The 19,948-nt window shown below is 42.0% G+C and overlaps 1 protein-coding gene across 6 annotated transcripts in view; it reads right to left on the bottom strand.

The window, feature by feature from the left end:
- The window catches only part of ADARB1 (adenosine deaminase RNA specific B1), a 251,278-nt gene that overhangs the window by 9,679 nt on the left and 221,651 nt on the right, over nucleotides 1-19,948 (bottom strand). For all 6 annotated transcript variants that reach the window (XM_037912791.2, XM_037912790.2, XM_043525846.1 and 3 more), the window contains one exon: nucleotides 11,351-11,532. In XM_037912791.2, the coding sequence (XP_037768719.1) occupies nucleotides 11,351-11,532 (182 nt within the window). The remainder of the gene's footprint in view (nucleotides 1-11,350; nucleotides 11,533-19,948) is intronic.

Genomic DNA, 19,948 nt, shown 5'->3' with positions numbered 1-19,948 from the left:
GGCTAGAAAAAGTACAAACAGAGGACCAAGTTGCCACTCTATGAATGTCTGCAGTTGGTACATCCTTAAGTCAGGCTAGAGATGCAGATAGTGTTCTTGTTGAATGTGCAATCACTCTCAAAGGGGTTGAAAATGAGTTCAGTTAAATAGATCTTGATACATCCAGAGATCTACTTTGATAATCTCTGTTTTGAAATAACAGAATGCTTGTTTTGGTCCACAAAGGATACAAATAGTCTTGGAGATCTTCTAAAAGGTTTGGTCCGATCTAAGTAAAAAGCTAATGCCCTCCTGACATCTAGGGTATGGAACATGGGTTCTTGACTAGTCTGATGTGGCTTTAGGGGAAAAACAGGAGATGAATGATTAATTCATTCTGAGGACACCCAAGGTAAAAATCTTGGATGGGCCCATAGCACAACCTTCTCTCTGATGAATACCATAAATGGTGTGTGTGTGTGTGCCCGTTCTTTTGTTAGGATGGGGTGAAGAGTTTGATCGGCATCATGAATTAGTAGGCAAGGAGTGAACGGAAGCTGCCATGGAGGGTGAGAGGTGAGTCTGATTAGACAGACAGACCAAACTTTTCATCGCCACATTGGTGCAATCAGTATGACTTTGGCCTGATCTTGTTGAGAACTTCTAGTAGTAACGGTGTCAGTGGATATACATAAAGAAACCCATTTGTCCAGGAGATGAGAAAAGTGTCTCCTTGGGATTGGGGTTCAAGACCCCTTCTGCAGCAATACCTGATGCATTTTGTGTTGGTTGCTGTGGCAAACAGATCAACCTCTTGGAACCTCCAAGCTAAGAATATCTTGGGGAGGACTCGGGAGTTCAGTTCCCATTCATGATTTAGAAGAAATGTTTGCTGAGGTCGTCTGCCACGGTGTTCTGAATACCTGGGAGATATGAAACTGAGTTGACTATCTGGTTGGATATGCACCAATTCTAGGAGTTTTATCACTTTGGTTCAGACATATGGGGAACGTGCTCCTCCCTTATGGTTGACATAACAGATGAATGCCACATTGTCTGTCCTTATCTTTATTGACTTGGATCTGATTAGAGGTAGAAAGTATAGGCAAACATTTTTCACTGCTATCGTTGAGTGACTGTAGAATGCATTGGGGGACAGCTATCTGCCTAAGCTGTGCTTTCTTGGTTTGTAAACTGTTCAAATCCACTCCTGGAGGCCTCTTAAATGTAAGCCGGGGTGTTGCACTACGAAAATACAAGCTGTGTCCTAGCAGTTGAAGACAATAGAATACTGTTACTTGAGGACTGCCCTGAATTCTTGAGATGAGATTCATTAGTGCAAGAAATCTTCTGGAAGGGAGGTATGCTCTGCCTGTCAATTCACCCAGGGAAGCGCCTATAAAATCTAGACACTGTAGACTTTGAGGTTGATTTGAAGGCCCAGGCTGTGAAACAGAGAACATGTCATCTTTGGTGTCAACACTTCCTGATATGACCTGCCCCTGATCATGCAGAATTGTTGAGAATACTCTTGGGGCAGAAGATAGGCCAAAAGGGAGCACCCTGTAGTGGTAGTGCTTGTTGTTGATTAGAAAATGAAGAAACCTCATGTGAAGGGTGAATAGTGACATGAAAAAGTGCATACTCCAGGTTGAGAATCATGAACGACTCTCCTAACTCTAATGAGGGAATTATTGCTAAAATGATCACCATCCTGAACTTCTGCTGTTCTACCTATCTGTTTAGATACCTGAGGTCCAAAATTTGTCTCCACTCTCCATTCTTTTTGGGTATCAGGAAATATTTTGAATAGACTCCCTTTCCTCTATGCTGTACAGGAACAGGTTTTATTGCTCCTAAATGTACAAGAAAGGCAATCTCTTGCACCAGCAATTGATCATGAGAAGGGTCCTTAAATAGGTCTGTGGAGGGGGAATGGGTGGAGGGATAGATTTGAAATGGATAGCGTAACTGGATGTTGTGGCTTCCAAAACCCATTGTCCGATGTTATACCATCCCATGAAGCTTGAAAATGGGAGAGGGGGCATCCGAAGAGGATGTTACAGCTGTAAAACCTTGTCAATTGGGTGGTTGAGACTAGGGCTGTCGATTAATTGCAGTTAACTCATGAGATTAACTAAAAAAAATTAATTGCCGTTTTAATCAATAGAATACCAATTGAAATTTATTAAATATTTTCTCACCTCATACCCGTACTGTAGTGCAGTCTCTTTACCATGAAAGTGCAACTTACAAATGTAGACTTTTTTTTGTTACACAATTGCACACAAAAACAAAACAATGTAAAACTTTAGCGCCTACAAGCCCACTCAGTACTACTTCTTGTTCAGCCAATCACTAAGACAAACAAGTTTGCATACCTTTACAGGAAATAATGTTGCCCGCTTCTTATTTACAAGGTCACCAGAAAGTGAGAACAGGCGTTCGCATGGCACTTTTGTAGCCAGCATTGCAAGGTATTTACATGCCAGATATGCTAAACATTCATATGCCCCTTCATGCTTTGGTCATTCTAGAGGACATGCTTCCATGTTGATGACACTTGTTAAAAAAATAAGGCGTTAATTAAATTTGTAACTGAACTCCTTGGGGGAGAATTGTATGTCTCCTACTCTGTTTTACCTGCATTCTGCCATATAGTTCATATTATAGCAGTCTCTGATGATGCCCCAGACCATGTTGTTCATTTTATGAACACTTTCACTGCAGATTTGACAAAATGCAAAGAAGGTACCAATGTGAGATTTCTAAAGATAGCTACAGCATTTGATCCCAGGTTTAAGAATCTGAAATGCCTTCCAAAATCTGAGAGGGACGAGGTGTAGAGCATGCTTTCAGAAGTCTTAAAAGAGTAACACTCCAATGCGGAAACTACAGAACCCAAACCACCAAAAAAGAAAATCAACCTTCTGCTGGTGGCATATGACTCAGATGATGAAAATGAACATGTGTCAGTCTGCACTGCTTTGGACTGTTATTGAGCAGAACCCGTCATCAGCATGGACGCATGTCCTCTGGAACGGTGGCTGAAGCATGAAGGGATTATGAATCTTTAGCGAATGTGGCACGTAAATATCTTGCAATGCTGGCTACACCAGAGCCATGCGAATGCCTGTTCTCATTTTCAGGTGGCATTGTAAACAAGAAACGGACAGCATTATCTCCTGCAAATGTAAACAAACTTGTTTGTCTGAGTGATTGGCTGAACAAGAAGTAGTACTGAGTGGGCTTGTAGGCTCTAAAGCAGGGGTGGGCAAACTATGGCCCGGGGGCTGCATCTGGCTCTCCAGATGTTTTAATCGGCCCTCGAGCTCCTGCCGGGGAGCAGGGTTTGTCCCGCTCTAGCACTCCAGCCGAGGAGCGGGGTCGGGGGCTTGCCCCACTCCGCGTGGCTCCTGGAAGCAGCGGCATGTCCCCCCTCTGGCTCGGGGCTCTGCAGGCTGCACTCACCCCAAGCGCTGCCCCCACAGCTCCCATTGGCCGGGAACCACGGCTAATGGGAGCTGCAGGGGCAGTGCCTGCAGATGGGGCAGTGTGCAGAGCTGCCTGGCTGCACCTCTGCATAGGAGCCGGAGGTGGGACAGGCTGCTGCTTCTGGAAGCTGCTTGAGGTAAGCGCTGCTCGGAGCCTGCACCCTTGACCCCACCCATGTCCCAACCACCTGCCCAAGCCCTGATCCCCCCTCCCACCCTCGAACCCCTTGGTCCCAGCCCAGAGCACCCTCCTGCACCCCCAACCCCTCACCCCCAGCCCCACCCCACAGCCTGCACCTGAAGTTGTAGCCCTCACCCACACCTGCACCCCAACCCCCAATTTCATTAGCATTCATGGCCCACCATACAATTTCCATACCCAGATGTGGCCCTCAGGCCAAAAAGTTTGCCCACCCCTACTCTAAAGTTTTAAATTTTTTTTTCAAATGCAGGGGTTTTTTTGTACATAATTCTACATTTGTAAGTTAAACTTTCCTGATAAAGAGGTTGTACTACAGTACTTGTATTAGGTGAATTGAAAAATACTATTTCTTTTATTTTCACAGTGCAAATATTTGTAATAAAAAATATAAAGTGAGCACTGTGCACTTTGTATTCTGTGTTTTAACTGAAATCAATATATTTGAAAATGTAGAAAACATCCAAAATATTTAAATAAATAGTATTTTATTATTGTTTAACAGCACAATTGTGTTTATTTTTTTAAGTCGTGCGATTAATCGTGATTAATTTTTTAAATTACTTGACAGCCCTAGCTGAGACTCAATCCACCAAAACTGTTGCTTGGAGAATGCACATGGCTGAGAAGTAGCTGCAGCTGAATGAGGTTTCTTTTTAGAGTATGTTGGCCTGTTGGACAGGGGCTCAGCTGGTCTATGACAAGTTGAATATGGGGCTGGTGTGCTCTCTGTGCCATCTGAGACCTACTACATCTCCTCTGATTTACAAGAATACAAATCCCTAAGGATCACAGTGTGTCCTTTAAAGTGTGGAGATATGTAACCATCGAGACTGCACAGAGCTTACAACCATCGAAAGGGAGGTCTTCAATGGTGCGCTGAACCCCTCTTGGGAAGCCCAAGTCCTGCAACCAAGACACTCTTCTTATCACCACTGAAGTGGATATAGATTGTGCAGCAGTATCTGCAGCATCCAAGGAGGCCTGGAGGGATGTCTTTGCCAGGAACTGACCCTGTTGTATAATCACCTTAAATTGGTCACAATGTTCCCCTGGCAGGTGCTCAATAAAACAGTAATTTTTTTTTGTAATTCAAATAGTCATATTTGGCCATGAGCACCTGATGATTTGTTATTCTGAACTGAAGTGCAGCTGAAGAGTAAGACTCCTGAGTACGGGGTGGACTTGGAGCTATACTGTCTGCCTTGTTCATAAATGGACTTCACTTCCAGGGAATTCAGAGCTGGGTGCAAAAATGGAAACTATGATTCTCTGGCAGGGACAGAATGCTTTTTGCAGATAGGCAGGTCGGTAGATGGGGATTGCCAAACAGTTTTAGCAGGCTCCATAAGAGCTTCATGGACCAGAGTGGTAATCTTCATAGATGAGGAGGTATGTAAAGTATATAGCAGTGTATGGTTGGACTCCTGAACTTGCTCTAAAGGAATCTGTTGAATGTCAGCAATTTGCTTCATCATTTCCTGAAACTACTTGAAGTCATCCACCCTAGAAGGTGATGGAGGCATCACAGCTTCATCAGGTGAGGAGGAAATACTAGTAAGAAGTGTCATCTCTTTATCCGCTCTTGCTTCTTGCTCCCCAAAGGTCACCTCCTCTGGCACAGGTGGTGGTAGAGGATGTTGAGGAGAATGGGCCCTTCTCTGCTCCCTCAGGTGGCGTGAAGATTGTGTTGCAAACTGTTGATGACAGAACACCCAAAGATCCCAGCAAGGCCACTTCGGGGGCGGTGCGGGGGAATGTCATAGATGGAGGTATTCACGTTGATGCCATTTGAGGTCTATTCTCCTCTAATATAACAGCTTGGAGGGAGAGAGATGAATCCTAGAATAGACAGGGGATCCCTCAACCAATATGTGAGAGTCTGGGGTGTCCTCTTCCACATACTACAAGGTGGGGGCGGGGGGGGGGGGAAGATAGCTGTTCCACTTGCAAAGTAGATGAGGGTGAGTATGGTACTCTAGGAGCCAGAGGAGTGAGAGAATCTTGATGCTGATAAACCCCCAGCACTTGTTAACAGAGAAGATTCCAGCTCAGATGATACCATCAGGCCTTTAGGGTACCTAAATTCTCGCGGTATCAAATATTGGGTCAAGGTGGACCTGTGGAGGATGTCTTCAGCTGTGAGGCAGCTGGTACAACTGAGACCAGGATTAGGCCCAGCAACTTTTATACAGATCACAAATTTGATTATAAACTTACCTTCTAGATGTATCCATTACCTCCTGTCTCATGTTGGATACAAATCAATTATTCTTTTTAAAAAAATATTAAAAATTGGATTTTTATGTAAATAGTGTTTTTATTTACATTAATGTGCTATTTTAAAGAAAATTAACCTATTTAAAATTAAATTTGAAATTATGACCACCTATGTTAAGGTCTAAGCATATTATAATCTAGGGAAATCATTTATTTTAATGAAATAAAATAATATTCAAGCCTTACAGGTTTGCTGCCAAAGTTTGAAAGACAGTCAAACCACTGAACTTGTGGAAATCTCTAGCTAAGCACCTGAAACCAGAGTTTGTTAAGTGCTAACCCAGCTTTTGACAGTACTAGCCTCTTCTGCGGGTACAGAGATCATCTGTAATCTCTGAAAGAGATAATATTGTCTGCATTTCAGTTACTCAACCAGTTCAGTTCAATACCTAGTTCATTCAAAGTTGAGAAAACAATTGGGGGTTGAAAAAGTACAAATGTTTATTTTCCTCTTCCAAACTATGAACAAAAATGAGGTGTGAGGGGATGAGTTCTACTGGTTCTAAAACCTTGAAGGACACAGTGACCGGACACAATCCGTTCAATTCACTAATTACAGATACTACTTCCTGTGCTTAATAAATCAGTTAGTTTTAAATGCAAAACATGTTTAATCAAAAAGTATGTGTGAGTTAGTTTTATTTAACTAATAATCAGTTTTAAAATGGTGTTTTTGGACATTTTAACTGAATTCCAATTTCCATCCAAATGCAGCTTGACACAAGTCACTAGGAAAAAAGTAATCATCTAGTAAATAAGACGTGTCTGTCATTCACCATTTTCTAACATAATAAAAACTGTAACAAATAAGAATCTGAGTGAATGTATGTTAAGCTACATAGGTGCTTATATATATATATATATATATATATATATGTATATATATATATATATGTATATATATATATATACATACACACACACACACACACACATTTATTTAAGTACCTATGTAGCTTAACATACATTCACTCAGATTCTTATTTGTTACATATACACACACACACACATATATATAGACTGGTTAGCAAAAAGTAGTACCAATTTATACCAATCAATGAGAATCAACCTTACTTTAGGAAAATAATGTAACAGTATAAATGCAATACAAGATTAAAATCTATGATTTAAATCAAGGTTTCCTGCTTGCTGATTTAAATCGTGACTGTAATCGGTGATTCAGGTCACTTTGCTTTAAATCAATCCATCCTGTTCTGTCAGCATTTTCAAAGCTCATTTCCACCATGCAATTCCCATTTCAAAACCCCTGTGAATCTTTCACAGACGTACACCTAAACTATAATTGGGCTTGTCTGGTAGAGTCTCTCAAATGGAAAAGTCTTCAGTTCTGGGTAAGGTGCTAAGGTTTGCAAGTTCTTCATGCAAAAAAACTTTAAAGCTGATGCTTTAAATGCACCAATTCCAGAGCTGTATGGCTTCCTGACAGAGTGGGGATGATCTGGTCTGTTAACATGATGCACAGCTGTGGTGTTGTCTGTCAGCACGTGTATTATGGAACCCAGAAGAGGAGGCAGAAATGCTTGGCATACCAGACAGATAGCTCTGAGCAACAAGACATTTATATGGAGGCAGGCTTCTTGAGACAACCACAGGCTCTGAATTTAAGACAATCTAGATGAGCTCTCCATCCGTGAGTAGAGTCACCAGTGTCTTGCTAGGTAGAAGTGCAAAGAACAGGTAATCCGTTGCACACCTGATGAGGGTCTTTCCACCACTTTAACGAGAAGAGGACTTCTTGCAGGACTGTGACCATCATGTCCATGCAGTGTCTGCTGAGTGGATACACTGATTTCAACCACCTTCACATGAAACATAGATGAAGCCTAGCAAATGGCACCACATAGGTGCATAAGGCCATGTGTCCTAAAAGTCTGAGGCATGTTTTCACTGATGTTCTTAGGTGAGCTTGAAGTTGGTTGGTAAGATCTACTATTGTTTGGAATCTCTCCTGTGAAAGATAAGATCTCGCTGACCTGCAGTTTTGCAGTGCTCCTAGGAATGCTGTGCTCTGGGTCAGAGTCAGTATGGATTTTTCTCTGTTGATTCTGAGGTTCTATGAGGTAGAGAGCTTTAGAATTAATTAAACGGAGTCAGTCACTTGTTGGGGTGATCTTCCTCGAATCAGCCAGTCATTGAGGTAAGGATAGACCTGGATTCTTTGTTTCTTTGGTTGAGCTGCCATGATTGCCAAGCACTTGGTGAATATCCTGTGTCCTGTACAAAGATTTAAGGGCAGGAACTTGTACTGGTAGTGAGATGATCTCACAAGGAATCTGAGGTATTCCCTATGGGCTAGATGGATTGATATATGGATATATGCATCTTGCAGGCAGACATCTGTGAAACAATTCTGAGAATCTGATGAGGGGATTAGGGAAGCTAGAGTCACTATCCTGAATTTGAAATGGCAGATGAAAGTGTTGAGACGTTGAAGGTCCGGGATGGGCTGCCTTTCGTCTCTGGGATGAGAAATTAATGGAAATAAAATCCCTGCCCCTGAACTCAGAGGGCACATCCCTCCTCCAGTTGTAGAAGGGAGTCTACTTCTTTTCTGAACAGTCTCTTGTGAGTAGAGTCTTTGGAAAAGCATGGAAAAGGGGGGAGCTGGTGGGAATAGACTGGAACCGAACAGAATTCCCCTTGCTTATGATCTCCAAGATCGACCAGTCCAAGGTAATCGCAACCCAAGCTTCTAAAAATAGGAGAGTTGCCAAAGAAGGAGTTGAATGGAAAAGTTTCTCAGGTGGCCCTACCAGGTGCTCAACATTGGTCTCAAACATGCTGCCTGTTGGAAGCCCCAAACTGTGGGGCAGCAGAAGAGTAGGCAGTGGGTAATTTATGATGGAATCTGTCTCTTCCTTGGTGGCTCTGAGATTCGCTGGGCTAAGCGAGCTTTTGCCCACCAGAGAATCTGTGCTGATTTACTATTTAGACCTGAGCTTCTTGTGCCTGCTTGTTGATTTATATATACAATGGTCATGTTGCCTGAACCACAATGTGCTCCCTTCTCAGATGATACTGGGAGACCAGAAGAGCCACCCTGACTGCTCTCAGTTTTTGGATGCTGACTCTCTGTGACTGCCCATGTTCCCCTGTGCTACAGTTCTGCGGGCGTCTTCTACATCCTGAAAGGCTGGGGTCTGCAGTCAGGATTTTAGGGATCTTAGTGGTGGACAGAATATCCACTGCATGGGCCTCTTGTTCCTACCAACTGAAGAAAAGGCACTTGAGACAGTACATTCAGGTTTAACCTTTCAGCTCACAAAATTTTCACAGCAGGCTCCTGTGGATAAAGAAAGGTCTTTATTTTTGACAACAATGCTGATTTCTAATGGTACAGCAGACAGTGCAACTCAGTTTGATTCCAGCGTTCTCCAGCTATCCCTGCTGGCATTAAGTGAGAGTTAATACAAACTGTGTTTACCAGAAAGGTAGGTCAGAGCATGAGTGAGGAGAGAAAACACTGTCACTAAAGAAATCATTCCGCCTCTGAAACAAACCACTATATTCTAGCTATTCAAAATACAACTGAAACCTTCACCCAACTGAGCAGGGGGAGGCAGGATTGGGGGGCCTAGGTTTGCACAGCCCTATTTATCTGCACCTCCAGACAGGAGGTTATTGGGAGAGGTGTGGACTAGCCAGTGGATCTGTGACTAAACCGATATACCATCTGAATCCAACTGTGCTGGGCTCTGAACACTACTGCTGCCCCAAACAAAAGAAAATCCATGAATCTATTTAATCTAACTCATTTTCTTTTTGTGGTTTCACATCCAATCTGAAGGTATTTCTCTGAAAATGCTGCTCCAATAGCCTAGAAGATTTCAGACTTCTATCTATGAATAATAATGATAAAGTTGTGATAGGAGTCTTAAAACAGATAGAACTATTTTATGTCAGATACATGAAGATTGCCCTTAAAATCTTACAGCTGGAATATACAGAGCTGAAAATGCACTAAACAGTCTACAGAGAATATGACAACACGCATTCCATCTCAAAAAAATTACAATCTAAATATGTAAAAATTACAATCTAAATCTAAACCAGCAACTACAAATGTCAGTTACTATGTCAAAACGATTGACTGTTTAGGATTAGTGTGCTGTAACCACTAGTTATTAGTACACACTAATGTTTTTTGGCAAGTCCATCATTTGACATTCTACTGTATCCTAAGCTATGTGACCCTTATTAACAAACTTTCACTGTAGCTAAATGGATAGTGGTTAATTTGATGTACCTGTTCCCATCCCCTATGGCTGTATGCAAAATTCAGGTAATTTGTTAAACATGCTTTAAAAATTATACTTTTTCTGAAAAATAAACAAACACAGGCTAGAAACCAAGTGCTATAAAGCAAAGCAATATGAATAGCACCGGGGAAACACCCATTTTCTGAGGGAAACATTTGACTTTTAAACTTGTCATGGCATTATTGTAATGAATAGAGACCTTAATTTTTAAAAGGCTTAAAAAAATACCTTAACCGTTTCCTTTTAAATAGAGGTGAATGTAGAATTCAAATCCTGCCATTCTGCTTAATCCTACTCAACAAAATTCTACACAAAAAACAATATTCATGGGTTTAAACAATATTTGGAACAAACAACTGCAACATTAGCTAATTACAGTAGCTGGAGATTATGAAACAGATCTGAGGAACAGAAACATGACAATCTATGTAAAGGTAATCCTAAGGATGTGCTGTTGGGCTCCAAATGCAGCGTCTGTGCACCAAGCTATGAGGTGGAAGTGATATTATTATGGTAGTTGCGCCATGCAGGCAAGTGGAGTGCCATGCTAACTGAAACATATACTTCAGCCAGCAGAGCTTGATGACAGGAAGAAAATGCAACCAATGGCAGCTGGGAAATTTTCTCTGTCCATTTTGACTTGAGTATTGATCTAGGAATTGAGAAACAAATGTTTGTGTATCTTGGCACACTGCTAACATGATGGAGATGGCTCAACAAATAACTCCGATGGCAAGAGCAGAAACACTGAAACCTCACACTATTCTGTGGGTGGGAAAGGAAGAGAGATTTCACCAAACCCAGGCTTTCATCTTTTCTAATGTATTGCTGGGGGACCTGCATTCTCAAAATAGCAGATAAATACAGCCACAGGAAATGGCTCATATAGAAGAGTTCACAGAAACTCCTGTTAGGGTCTTGTAACACACAAAGTGAGTCCTGTAATAGGAATTCTAGCTGTTTATAGCTTAATTTCAGGTTTGGGTCATAACTTCCTTGTTGTAGTCACAAAGCAACTTGCTCACAGTACATAATTTGCAAAGGTTTGAGAATTGCAAAATTATGTTACTGTTGGAACAGATTCAGTTACCATACAGCCTTCTCCATTAGATACTTGCCACTAAGTAAAGGTCTGTTGAGCGTATACAGAGGTGGTAGATCTTCTATCTCTGCTATCCGCTGGTATACTGCTCTGGATAGATGGTCCCCATGATATAAACTCCCCAAGATGATGCTAGAGAAGTAAATTGGCTCCACAAAGAGGCTAAGTAAGGATCCTTGAATACCCAACACGTTCCACCTAAGGGGAAGGAAAAAAAACACTTTCTTTTTAACAGAACAAGTAATCTCGGCTAGAAACAAAAGGAGACAATCTCAATGGACTCGACTTTCAGTCTCCCCTCTTGCCCAAAGCCTGACTTTGTTGTAGCTGTGTACCCAGCCAGAGTCCCACAGCACAGCGTTACACCATGCCTGTGGAGCACATCCTGGAGTCCTGAACATCAGCAGGTGCTGCAAATCTGTGATATGGCAGCCAAGGCCCAATTTCAGAGGCAGAGTCCATGACTCTGATTCCCCACTGCCATAGCTGGTGGGGCCTCTCCAAACGTCCTAGTGTAGGGAGATGGATGAGATCTATCCAGCTGAGTGAACGTCAGTCACACAGGACAGGATGAGAGCTCTTAGCTTGAAGTGAGCACTGATGTCTTCAAAACAGATCCGTCAGTGGGAAAGTCCTCTTTCCCAGGGTCGGGATGCAGGACACTTCCCACTTCTCCCTGCCTTTGTTAAGTATCTATAGTTTTTCAACTACACAATTCGGTGACCCTACTCAGTGCAGAAGATGAAAACTAACATCTGTGCTGGTTTAAAAATTATATTGAAATAATTTAAATAATATATTTAAATTTATATTTAAATCTCTTAAATGTGTTTGTGCCTAGAAAACTAGATTCAAATTTGATTTCGCTCATAACTAAAAATGATCATACTAGCCCCATCAGAATCATTTGTGGATATTTTTCAATACTACAAAATGATTGAGCAATTTTCTATGATTCAGGCATGCCTGGCTGTTTTTCTATTTGAGAAAAACATGGGACTTGAATGGAAATACTGTAGGTCATAACCAAGACATAATGACAGGGCTACGTAGGGAACGTTTTTACAGCCGATTTCCAGGTTATACTTACTTTTGAAGTTAATACTATTTGTTTTCACTCTCATGAACACAAACATGACATCGCGTATTAGCATCTTCTCATTTTCTAAGTATACTGTAGTATTATTTTTTAAAAGGGTCACAAACATCTTCTCTATGTTGTTTCATGGACATGTACATTTAGGGCCCAAATTTAGAGCCCAAATTTTTGAAGTTAACAGGCCAAAATTCTCCCCTCATCTACATCCATTTATCTTCACTGCAAACAATGAGGTTACAAAGGTGGGAGAGCAAAATTTAGCCACAGAGTTTAGTAACCTCACAGGATGCATCATGTCCCTGCAGTATTATGGGGTCTATGAAAAGTGCTCTCTTCAAATCAGTGTATAAAATATTAAGAGAAAGTGGCTGCCTCCAAACCAAATATAGGTGGCCTTGCACCTGATTTACAAACCAAACACAAACCTACCCCTCTCCCACCTGGCTTAAGAATAGGTTTATAATAATAGGCTTATAAAAATTGATTAGCTTTTCAATGTTACACATTGCAGTAGGAAAGGCACAAGATCTGGCCCAATGGCACAGTGCTATATTTAGGGGGACTGGGTGGCTCATGAAACTGGTAATGAAAAATAAATATTTCACCAGTAGGTCATCAGTTCAAATTCATTTCAGCTTAGTTGTGAGCAAAAGTCCACAAAGCCTACGTGAAATAAATTGGTGATATTAGTTCAGTTCGTAGAGGCCAGAGAGCCACGTCACAAACACATGGCTACCTCTGTCCCTCAATCCTTTCTCACCCTTAACAGAGAGAATAAAGACTGAGGCCCTGGTCTAGGAAAATACTTAAGCGCATACTTACCTTCAAGCACACGGGTATCCCACTGCATCTGAAAAAGTGGGTTTTTTACCTACGAAATCTTAGGCCCAAATAAATCTGTTAGTCTTTAAGGTGCCACTGGACTCCTTGTTGTTTTTGTGGATACAGACTAACACGGCTACCCCCTGATACTTGAGTATCCCACTGAAGTTAATAAGACTGACTACTCAAGTGCTTAAAGTTAAACATGTGTTCTCATGTATTGCTGAACAGAGGCCTCAATGGGCATGAAGACCTCTTCCCAGCCTAAGATCTGGTTTTTGTGGAACAGCCGTAGGCACATTAGCAGGGCAGTGCACAAAACCTGCGCTGCTCGTGCTTGTGGGTTTAAGTTCATAGGGCTGGCAATCAACTCCCTTTCATGAGCATTTCTAAAGCTATAAAATAGAAATGACATTTTAAACATATATTTCCATTTTAAACTTTTGTGCAGTCATATGAAAAAGTAAAGTAATTGGCAATATGCAACATTCCTCTAACTACAACTCTGCACTTTTGTGAGTTACACACAATGCAAGGAGAAGCCATTCAAACTGATATGGGGAAGTGCTGCCCTGAAATACTGGCATGCAAACATATCCAGAAGGGATTAAGAACTGACGTTAATTTCTGAGCAGCCTTTCATGAGGTAGGACAGTGTTTCTCAACCTTTTTGATACAGGGGACAGGCTTGCTGCCTTCCTAAGCTGTGTCATGGAGATCTCAGGGTCTGGCCATTGAGAAATACGGATGTAGAGCACTCCATGGATAGAAGGCATTTGTCAGGCTTTCATTTTAATAATCACCAAGGTTAGCCAAAGATTATGTTTAAACAATCTGTTTGATCAGGCATCAGAATTTCTATTACTTTGTAATTCTGTCCTAGAAACAATTAGAAAAGATGCCTAAACATGAAAATGGCAATTAAAAGGTACAATTCAAAGTAGCAATCCAGCCCTTTTTCACAGATAAGAGGTTGCAAGTTTCGTTATAGCGACTCTCACTATCACCACTCTGGTTAAGAGTTTACCATTGTTCTCATTACTATGTTTATTAGCTGCTGCTGCTTCTCTTAGAAAAAATAGACATAAGTGATGCCATTTTATTTAGAAATCTGGCTACTGAATAGATCCAGCAATTAGGGGTTTGCAAGCAAAAGGCAAAGATTAAGGTGATTTGCTTGTATGATTCAAGCTTTAAAGTTAGCTTTTAGAACTACAGAAGGGCTGAACCTGCAATTCCTACTAATTCAAGTCGTCCCACTGATTTCAACTGGGCTACTCAACTGAACAAGGAGATGCAAGATTAGGTTTTAGATTGAGAGTACAGATTAGTCCTGGTCTGTCATATGACATACCTCTTTATTATTATCTGAGTGAATAAAGTTCCATAATCACTGTTTATTTTATGAAGGAGGAATTGCATAACCTGTAATGCAGCTTTTATCTTTGTTATCAGCTTTACTGCCAACTAGGCCTGGTTGAAAATTTTCCATCAACATTTTCTCTCGCTCTCTCTCCCCTTTCTCTTTTTTTACTGATAGAAAATTGGGTTTTTGGCACAAAGAAATTAAAAAAAAAAGCTATGGAAATTATGATGTGCCATCAAAAAACCCCCAAACATCTGAAAAATTTCATCTAAAATTGAAACCCACACTGGCTTAGAAATGCTGCCGCAGAGGCTCACAAGAGCTGCAGTTCAGGTACCTCATGTCCCCTTCTCCTAGCTGGACTGGGTTTTCCAGCTGGACGAGCGGTGGTGCGGCCACAGGGTTCCTATCTCTCCTGCTTCTGAGACCCCTCCAGGCCCTCTGGAAATCAGTCTCATGTTCAGGGTGTGCAAAAGAGAGCGCTGGCTCTTTCCTGTTACAGAGTGCCCCTCTCACCTCCTTTGAAAAAACCCTTCTGTGTGTCAGTCATTTTCTCAGCCCAGAGGCCAACAGTTTCCAGTGCAAATCTCTACTTCAGTTAATATATAATTAAACTCCTACCAGCTGACTGTTGCTGTCAATGCAGTTGTTTCAAGGATTCAATCAGACAAGCCGTTAATATAGATACAGAAACATATACAACTGCTGTTGTATCACTGATGTTACAAATTAATTGTTTAAAAATTCTAATATTTACTCAGTTTGAAGGATTTTCTCTCTATGGTACATTAGGTGAATTTTGCAGAATTACCATATACATTCCTTTTCCCTTTATTCAGAATGCACTTTTTATCTGTGCTACTAACATTGCCTCAGCATTACACACACGTTTGTGCTTCTTGATTTTTTCTATTTTCAGTCTTTTCACATTTAATATGAGAGAAGGGAAACCACAGGTTCACATCAGAATCTTTCAAATAGGGACAGTCGTGGTTTCCCTGCTATGCTGTCAAATTTCCGCCTCAAACTAATATATGCCCATAGCCAAGTGGGCTGCAGGCGCTTGACATTTCTGAATGTATTTATTTAAACCGATTTCATCTCTGAACAGATGAGAGAGATAAATATATGTCTAATTCTGCATCAGTACACGAGCACAGACTCTGCCAGTGTATTTCTTGCTGTAATAAGAGGATGGGAATTTATGCTGCAATTTTTAAAAATTGATTCTATAGAACGCTTGTTATTTACACTACTCTGGAGCAACAACAGGAATGAGGGCGCGTAACTGTAGCAGATGACAAAGTAGAATGTTCACAACTCTCTTCCTAACATCCTGTTATTTGTATGGTAATAGAAGTACAAAAGTACAAAAGGAACTGCTTTACGCAATTAAAATTCATATCCTTTAGAATGTGCAGTATCAGAGTTTATCTCAGGCATTCTTTGTTTACAGGACCTCAGTCTAATGCCAAAACAGCACTGGTTGAACAATGAAATTATATTTACTATGGAATGAAAAACTTGACAAAAGTGGTATTTCCCACTTTTATGCCCAAAGTTATTCTTATTAATATCATTTGTGAGATCAACAAATGTGATCTATAAATGTGATAAATCTTTTGAAGCACTTGGAGGAGAGGAAGGTGATCAGGAACAGTCAACATGGATTCACCAAGGGCAAGTCATGCCTGACCAACCTGATTGCCTTCTATGATGAGATAACTGGCTCTGTGGATATGGGGAAAGCAGTGGATGTGATATACCTTGACTTTAGCAAAGTTTTTGATACAGTCTCCCCCAGTATTCTTGCCAGCAAGTTAAAGAAGTGTGGGCTGGATGAATGGACTATAAGGTGGATAGAAAGCTGGCTAGATTGTCGGGCTCAACGGGTCGTGATCAATGGCTCCATGTCTAGTTGGCAGCTGGTATCAAGTGGAGTGGCCCAAGGGTCGGTCCTGGGGCCGGTTTTGTTCAATATCTTCATAAATGATCTGGAGGATGGTGTGGATTGCACCCTCAGCAAGTTTGCAGATGACACTAAACTGGGAGGAGAGGTAGATACGCTGGAGGGTAGGGATAGGATACAGAGGGACCTAGACAAATTGGAGGATTGGGCCAAAAGAAATCTGATGCGGTTCAACAAGGACAAGAGCAGAGTCCTGCACTTAGGACGGAAGAATCCCATGCACTGCTACAGACTAGGGACCGAATGGCTCGGCAGCAGTTCTGCAGAAAAGGACCTAGGGGTTACAGTGGATGAGAAGCTGGATAGGAGTCAACAGTGTGTCATGGTTGCCAAGAAGGCTAATGGCATATTGGGTTGCATTAGTAGGAGCGCTGCCAGCAGACTGAGGGAAGTGATTATTCCCCTCTATTCGGCACTGGTGAGGCCATATCTGGAGTATTGTGTCCAGTTTTGGGGCCCCCACTACAGAAAGGATGTGGACAAATTGGAGAGAGTCCAGTGGAGGGCAACAAAAATGATCAGGGGGCTGTGGCACATGACTTATGAGGAGAGGCTGAGGGAACTCGGCCTGTTTAGTCTGCAGAAGAGAAGAGTGAGGGGGGGATTTGATCGTAGCGTACAACTACCTGAAGGGGGATTCCAGAGAGGATGGAGCTTGGCTGTTCTCAGTGGTGGTAGATGACAGAGCAAGGAGCAATGGTCTCAAGTTGCAGCGGGAGAGGTCTAGGTTGGATATTAGGAAACACTATTTCAGTAGGAGGGTGGTGAAGCACTGGAATGGGTTGCCTAGGGAGGTGGTGGAATCTCCATCCTTAGAGGCCTGGCTTGACAAAGCCCTGGCTGGGATGATTTAGTTGGTGTTGGTCCTGCTTTGAGCAGGGGGTTGGACTGGATGACCTTCTGAGGTCTCTTCCAATCCTAATCTTCTATGATTCTATGATAAGGGAAAGAGCCTAAAAATTATTTACTAGTAATTCTGTTTGTGATAGACTCCTCTAAGCCTTATGGTGCTACCAACTGGGAAGCAAGGAGGTAAAGTGTTGTGAGCCCCCACTCCTGATTATATAGGCCTCAGCCAGTCCCCATCACTCCTGTTAAAGAGACCTGCAGACTAAGAACAGAATGCAAGGTAGTGAGACAAATAATTCACAAACAAGCAACGGCACCAACCTCCAACAGGGTAGGAGGGTGGGATGCAGAATGGGAGAAAAGGACATGACAAACAGAATTCATAGGAAGTAATATCCCCTTGCCATAAGTATCTATTTTCTTCTATCCTATGGCAGTGGATTCAAACCCAGACCGCAGACATCACATTCAGTAACTTCAAAAGGCAGGCATTCCTTACTGTGAGACTACAAGACCCTGTGGCTGCTGGAGGTATCCTGAGAGCAGAGAGTATGCAACGACATTCTTGCAGCCATCCAGATATAGGGGGATCAAGGAGAAAAACTCCCAGAAATATAACATGTGAAAAGAGGGGTACCCCGATAATTACCCTGGCAGGTGACAGAAGTCATCACAGTTAGACTGTCACAGTGGAACAGGATGTAGTAATTCAAGTACCAGGGGCTCCGACGGCAGAAGAGCAACATGAAAGGTGTAGCTTGAGAAGACTGATACTCAACCTGCATTGCTCCATGGACCATTGACTCTGGGCTGGCCATCTGTTCACTGCATCACCCCATTCCAAGAGTCTCATATTGGTGGGGAATACAGAAGTGAGGGATGAAGAGAAGGCAGAAAGAAAGGGTGGATGGAGAAGCCCACCAGTCCAGAGAGAGAAACTGTTAGTGTGAAAACAAGGGTTCCTCCAGGGAATAGGAGGAGTGCCATATGGGCAACAGGGAAGTTACAAGGGAAATAGGTCCTGAACTTACTCCAACTCTCAGTGCTTAGGTCTCACCATCATCAAAACAAGGACACAAATACTTCCCTGTCTCAGTCAGATCGTGAGGCCTGTCTCATTAGTATCTGTAAAGTCCTATTAGAACCTATAAGTTGATATTTGCAGACAAAAAACCTACATGAATATGCAGTTAAGGTGCAATGTATATATCAGCATTGTAAGGGTAAAAAATACTACCGGAATGTTTTAGTTATCCCAAAAGAAGTATCACAAACCCAGGAAATTCAGTGTTAAGGTTTCACTTAAAAGAAATGTAAACATGTTACTGTATGGAAATGCACAGCGAAGGCACCCAAGCAACCTTACCACTGCAGTACAGTGCACCATGCAATAACCACACGATTACGATCAATCCATTTTAGTGACTGTGATTCCAGACTACATTAACCTGATTTTTAAAGACTCAGTTTTTTCATATCTTTTCCTCTCATGGTGTCACTACAGGGTAGCATTAAGGTTGAGTGTCCTGGCTCAGAGCTCTGCTCTTTCACCCTCTCCTTCCAGCCTGAAAGAGAGCTCTCAAGATTTCTTACCTCCTTTTCTTCTTTAGTGACCCTGCAACAGGGAAATAGAGTGAAAGAGGCAGTGGGAAGGAAAGAATAGGAGACTCAGGAGAAAAGGCAAACAACACTGGTAAGAGGATGTTCTGGCTGAGGCTAAGTGATCAAGGGCAGAGCTTCACAACTCTTTGCTTCACAGTAGTGGGCATCATGAAGCTGTTTGTCTCTTAATCTACTGATGTAGGATGACAGAGGATTGATATAGAACAATAATGATCTTGTGAGTAGCATTCAAATACAAAGAGTCTTTGGCTGTTCAGATCTCCGTGGGAGGATATCTCTATGGAGCAAAGAGTTATCGAGTTTGGGAATGGAATATCTGCAGCTTGAGAGACTCGGGCAGGTGTAAGTGAGGGCAGGTGTAAGTGAGGTGAGCTAATTTTGATGAGTGGTGGGACTAGCTCCCCACCATCATAGAAGATGGTCAATGATCTGCACTGAATTTGCAGCACTGACCACTCCAGACTCTTCATTGTGAAGACCGGAGAGAAGACAAGAATGGAGAGGATAAAAGCATGAATGGATAGCGGCACTTCCTAGAGGCCTGCAGCGTTCTTAACAGGCTCATAGCCGAGCCAGCCCAGTAGCAAGCTGCTACTGAGGGACCAGAGACAGAGGACAGGGCTGTGACATTGTAGCTTAGCTTAGAATATACAGAGGAAGCTGTTCAGGAGCCAGAAAGTTTAATCAGTGAGTTGCCTGTATGACCCTTTATGGGCAGAGTTATCTCAATAGTCTTTGCCAGACTAGAGGATTTACTATGCAAGTAAACTTTATCTTTACCAAAATACAAAACGTTTGAACATAATGTTACTTTTGTATCATTACTGGACAGTTTTTATGCATTAAATTATTTCAATAATGCAAATGGTGTCATATCTTTTGTTAA

Source organism: Chelonia mydas, chromosome 11 (genome assembly GCF_015237465.2).
Source record: "Chelonia mydas isolate rCheMyd1 chromosome 11, rCheMyd1.pri.v2, whole genome shotgun sequence".
NCBI classification, from domain to species: domain Eukaryota; kingdom Metazoa; phylum Chordata; order Testudines; family Cheloniidae; genus Chelonia; species Chelonia mydas.
Note: the sequence above shows the minus strand (reverse complement) of the source record. Positions and strands in the feature narration are given on the sequence as shown.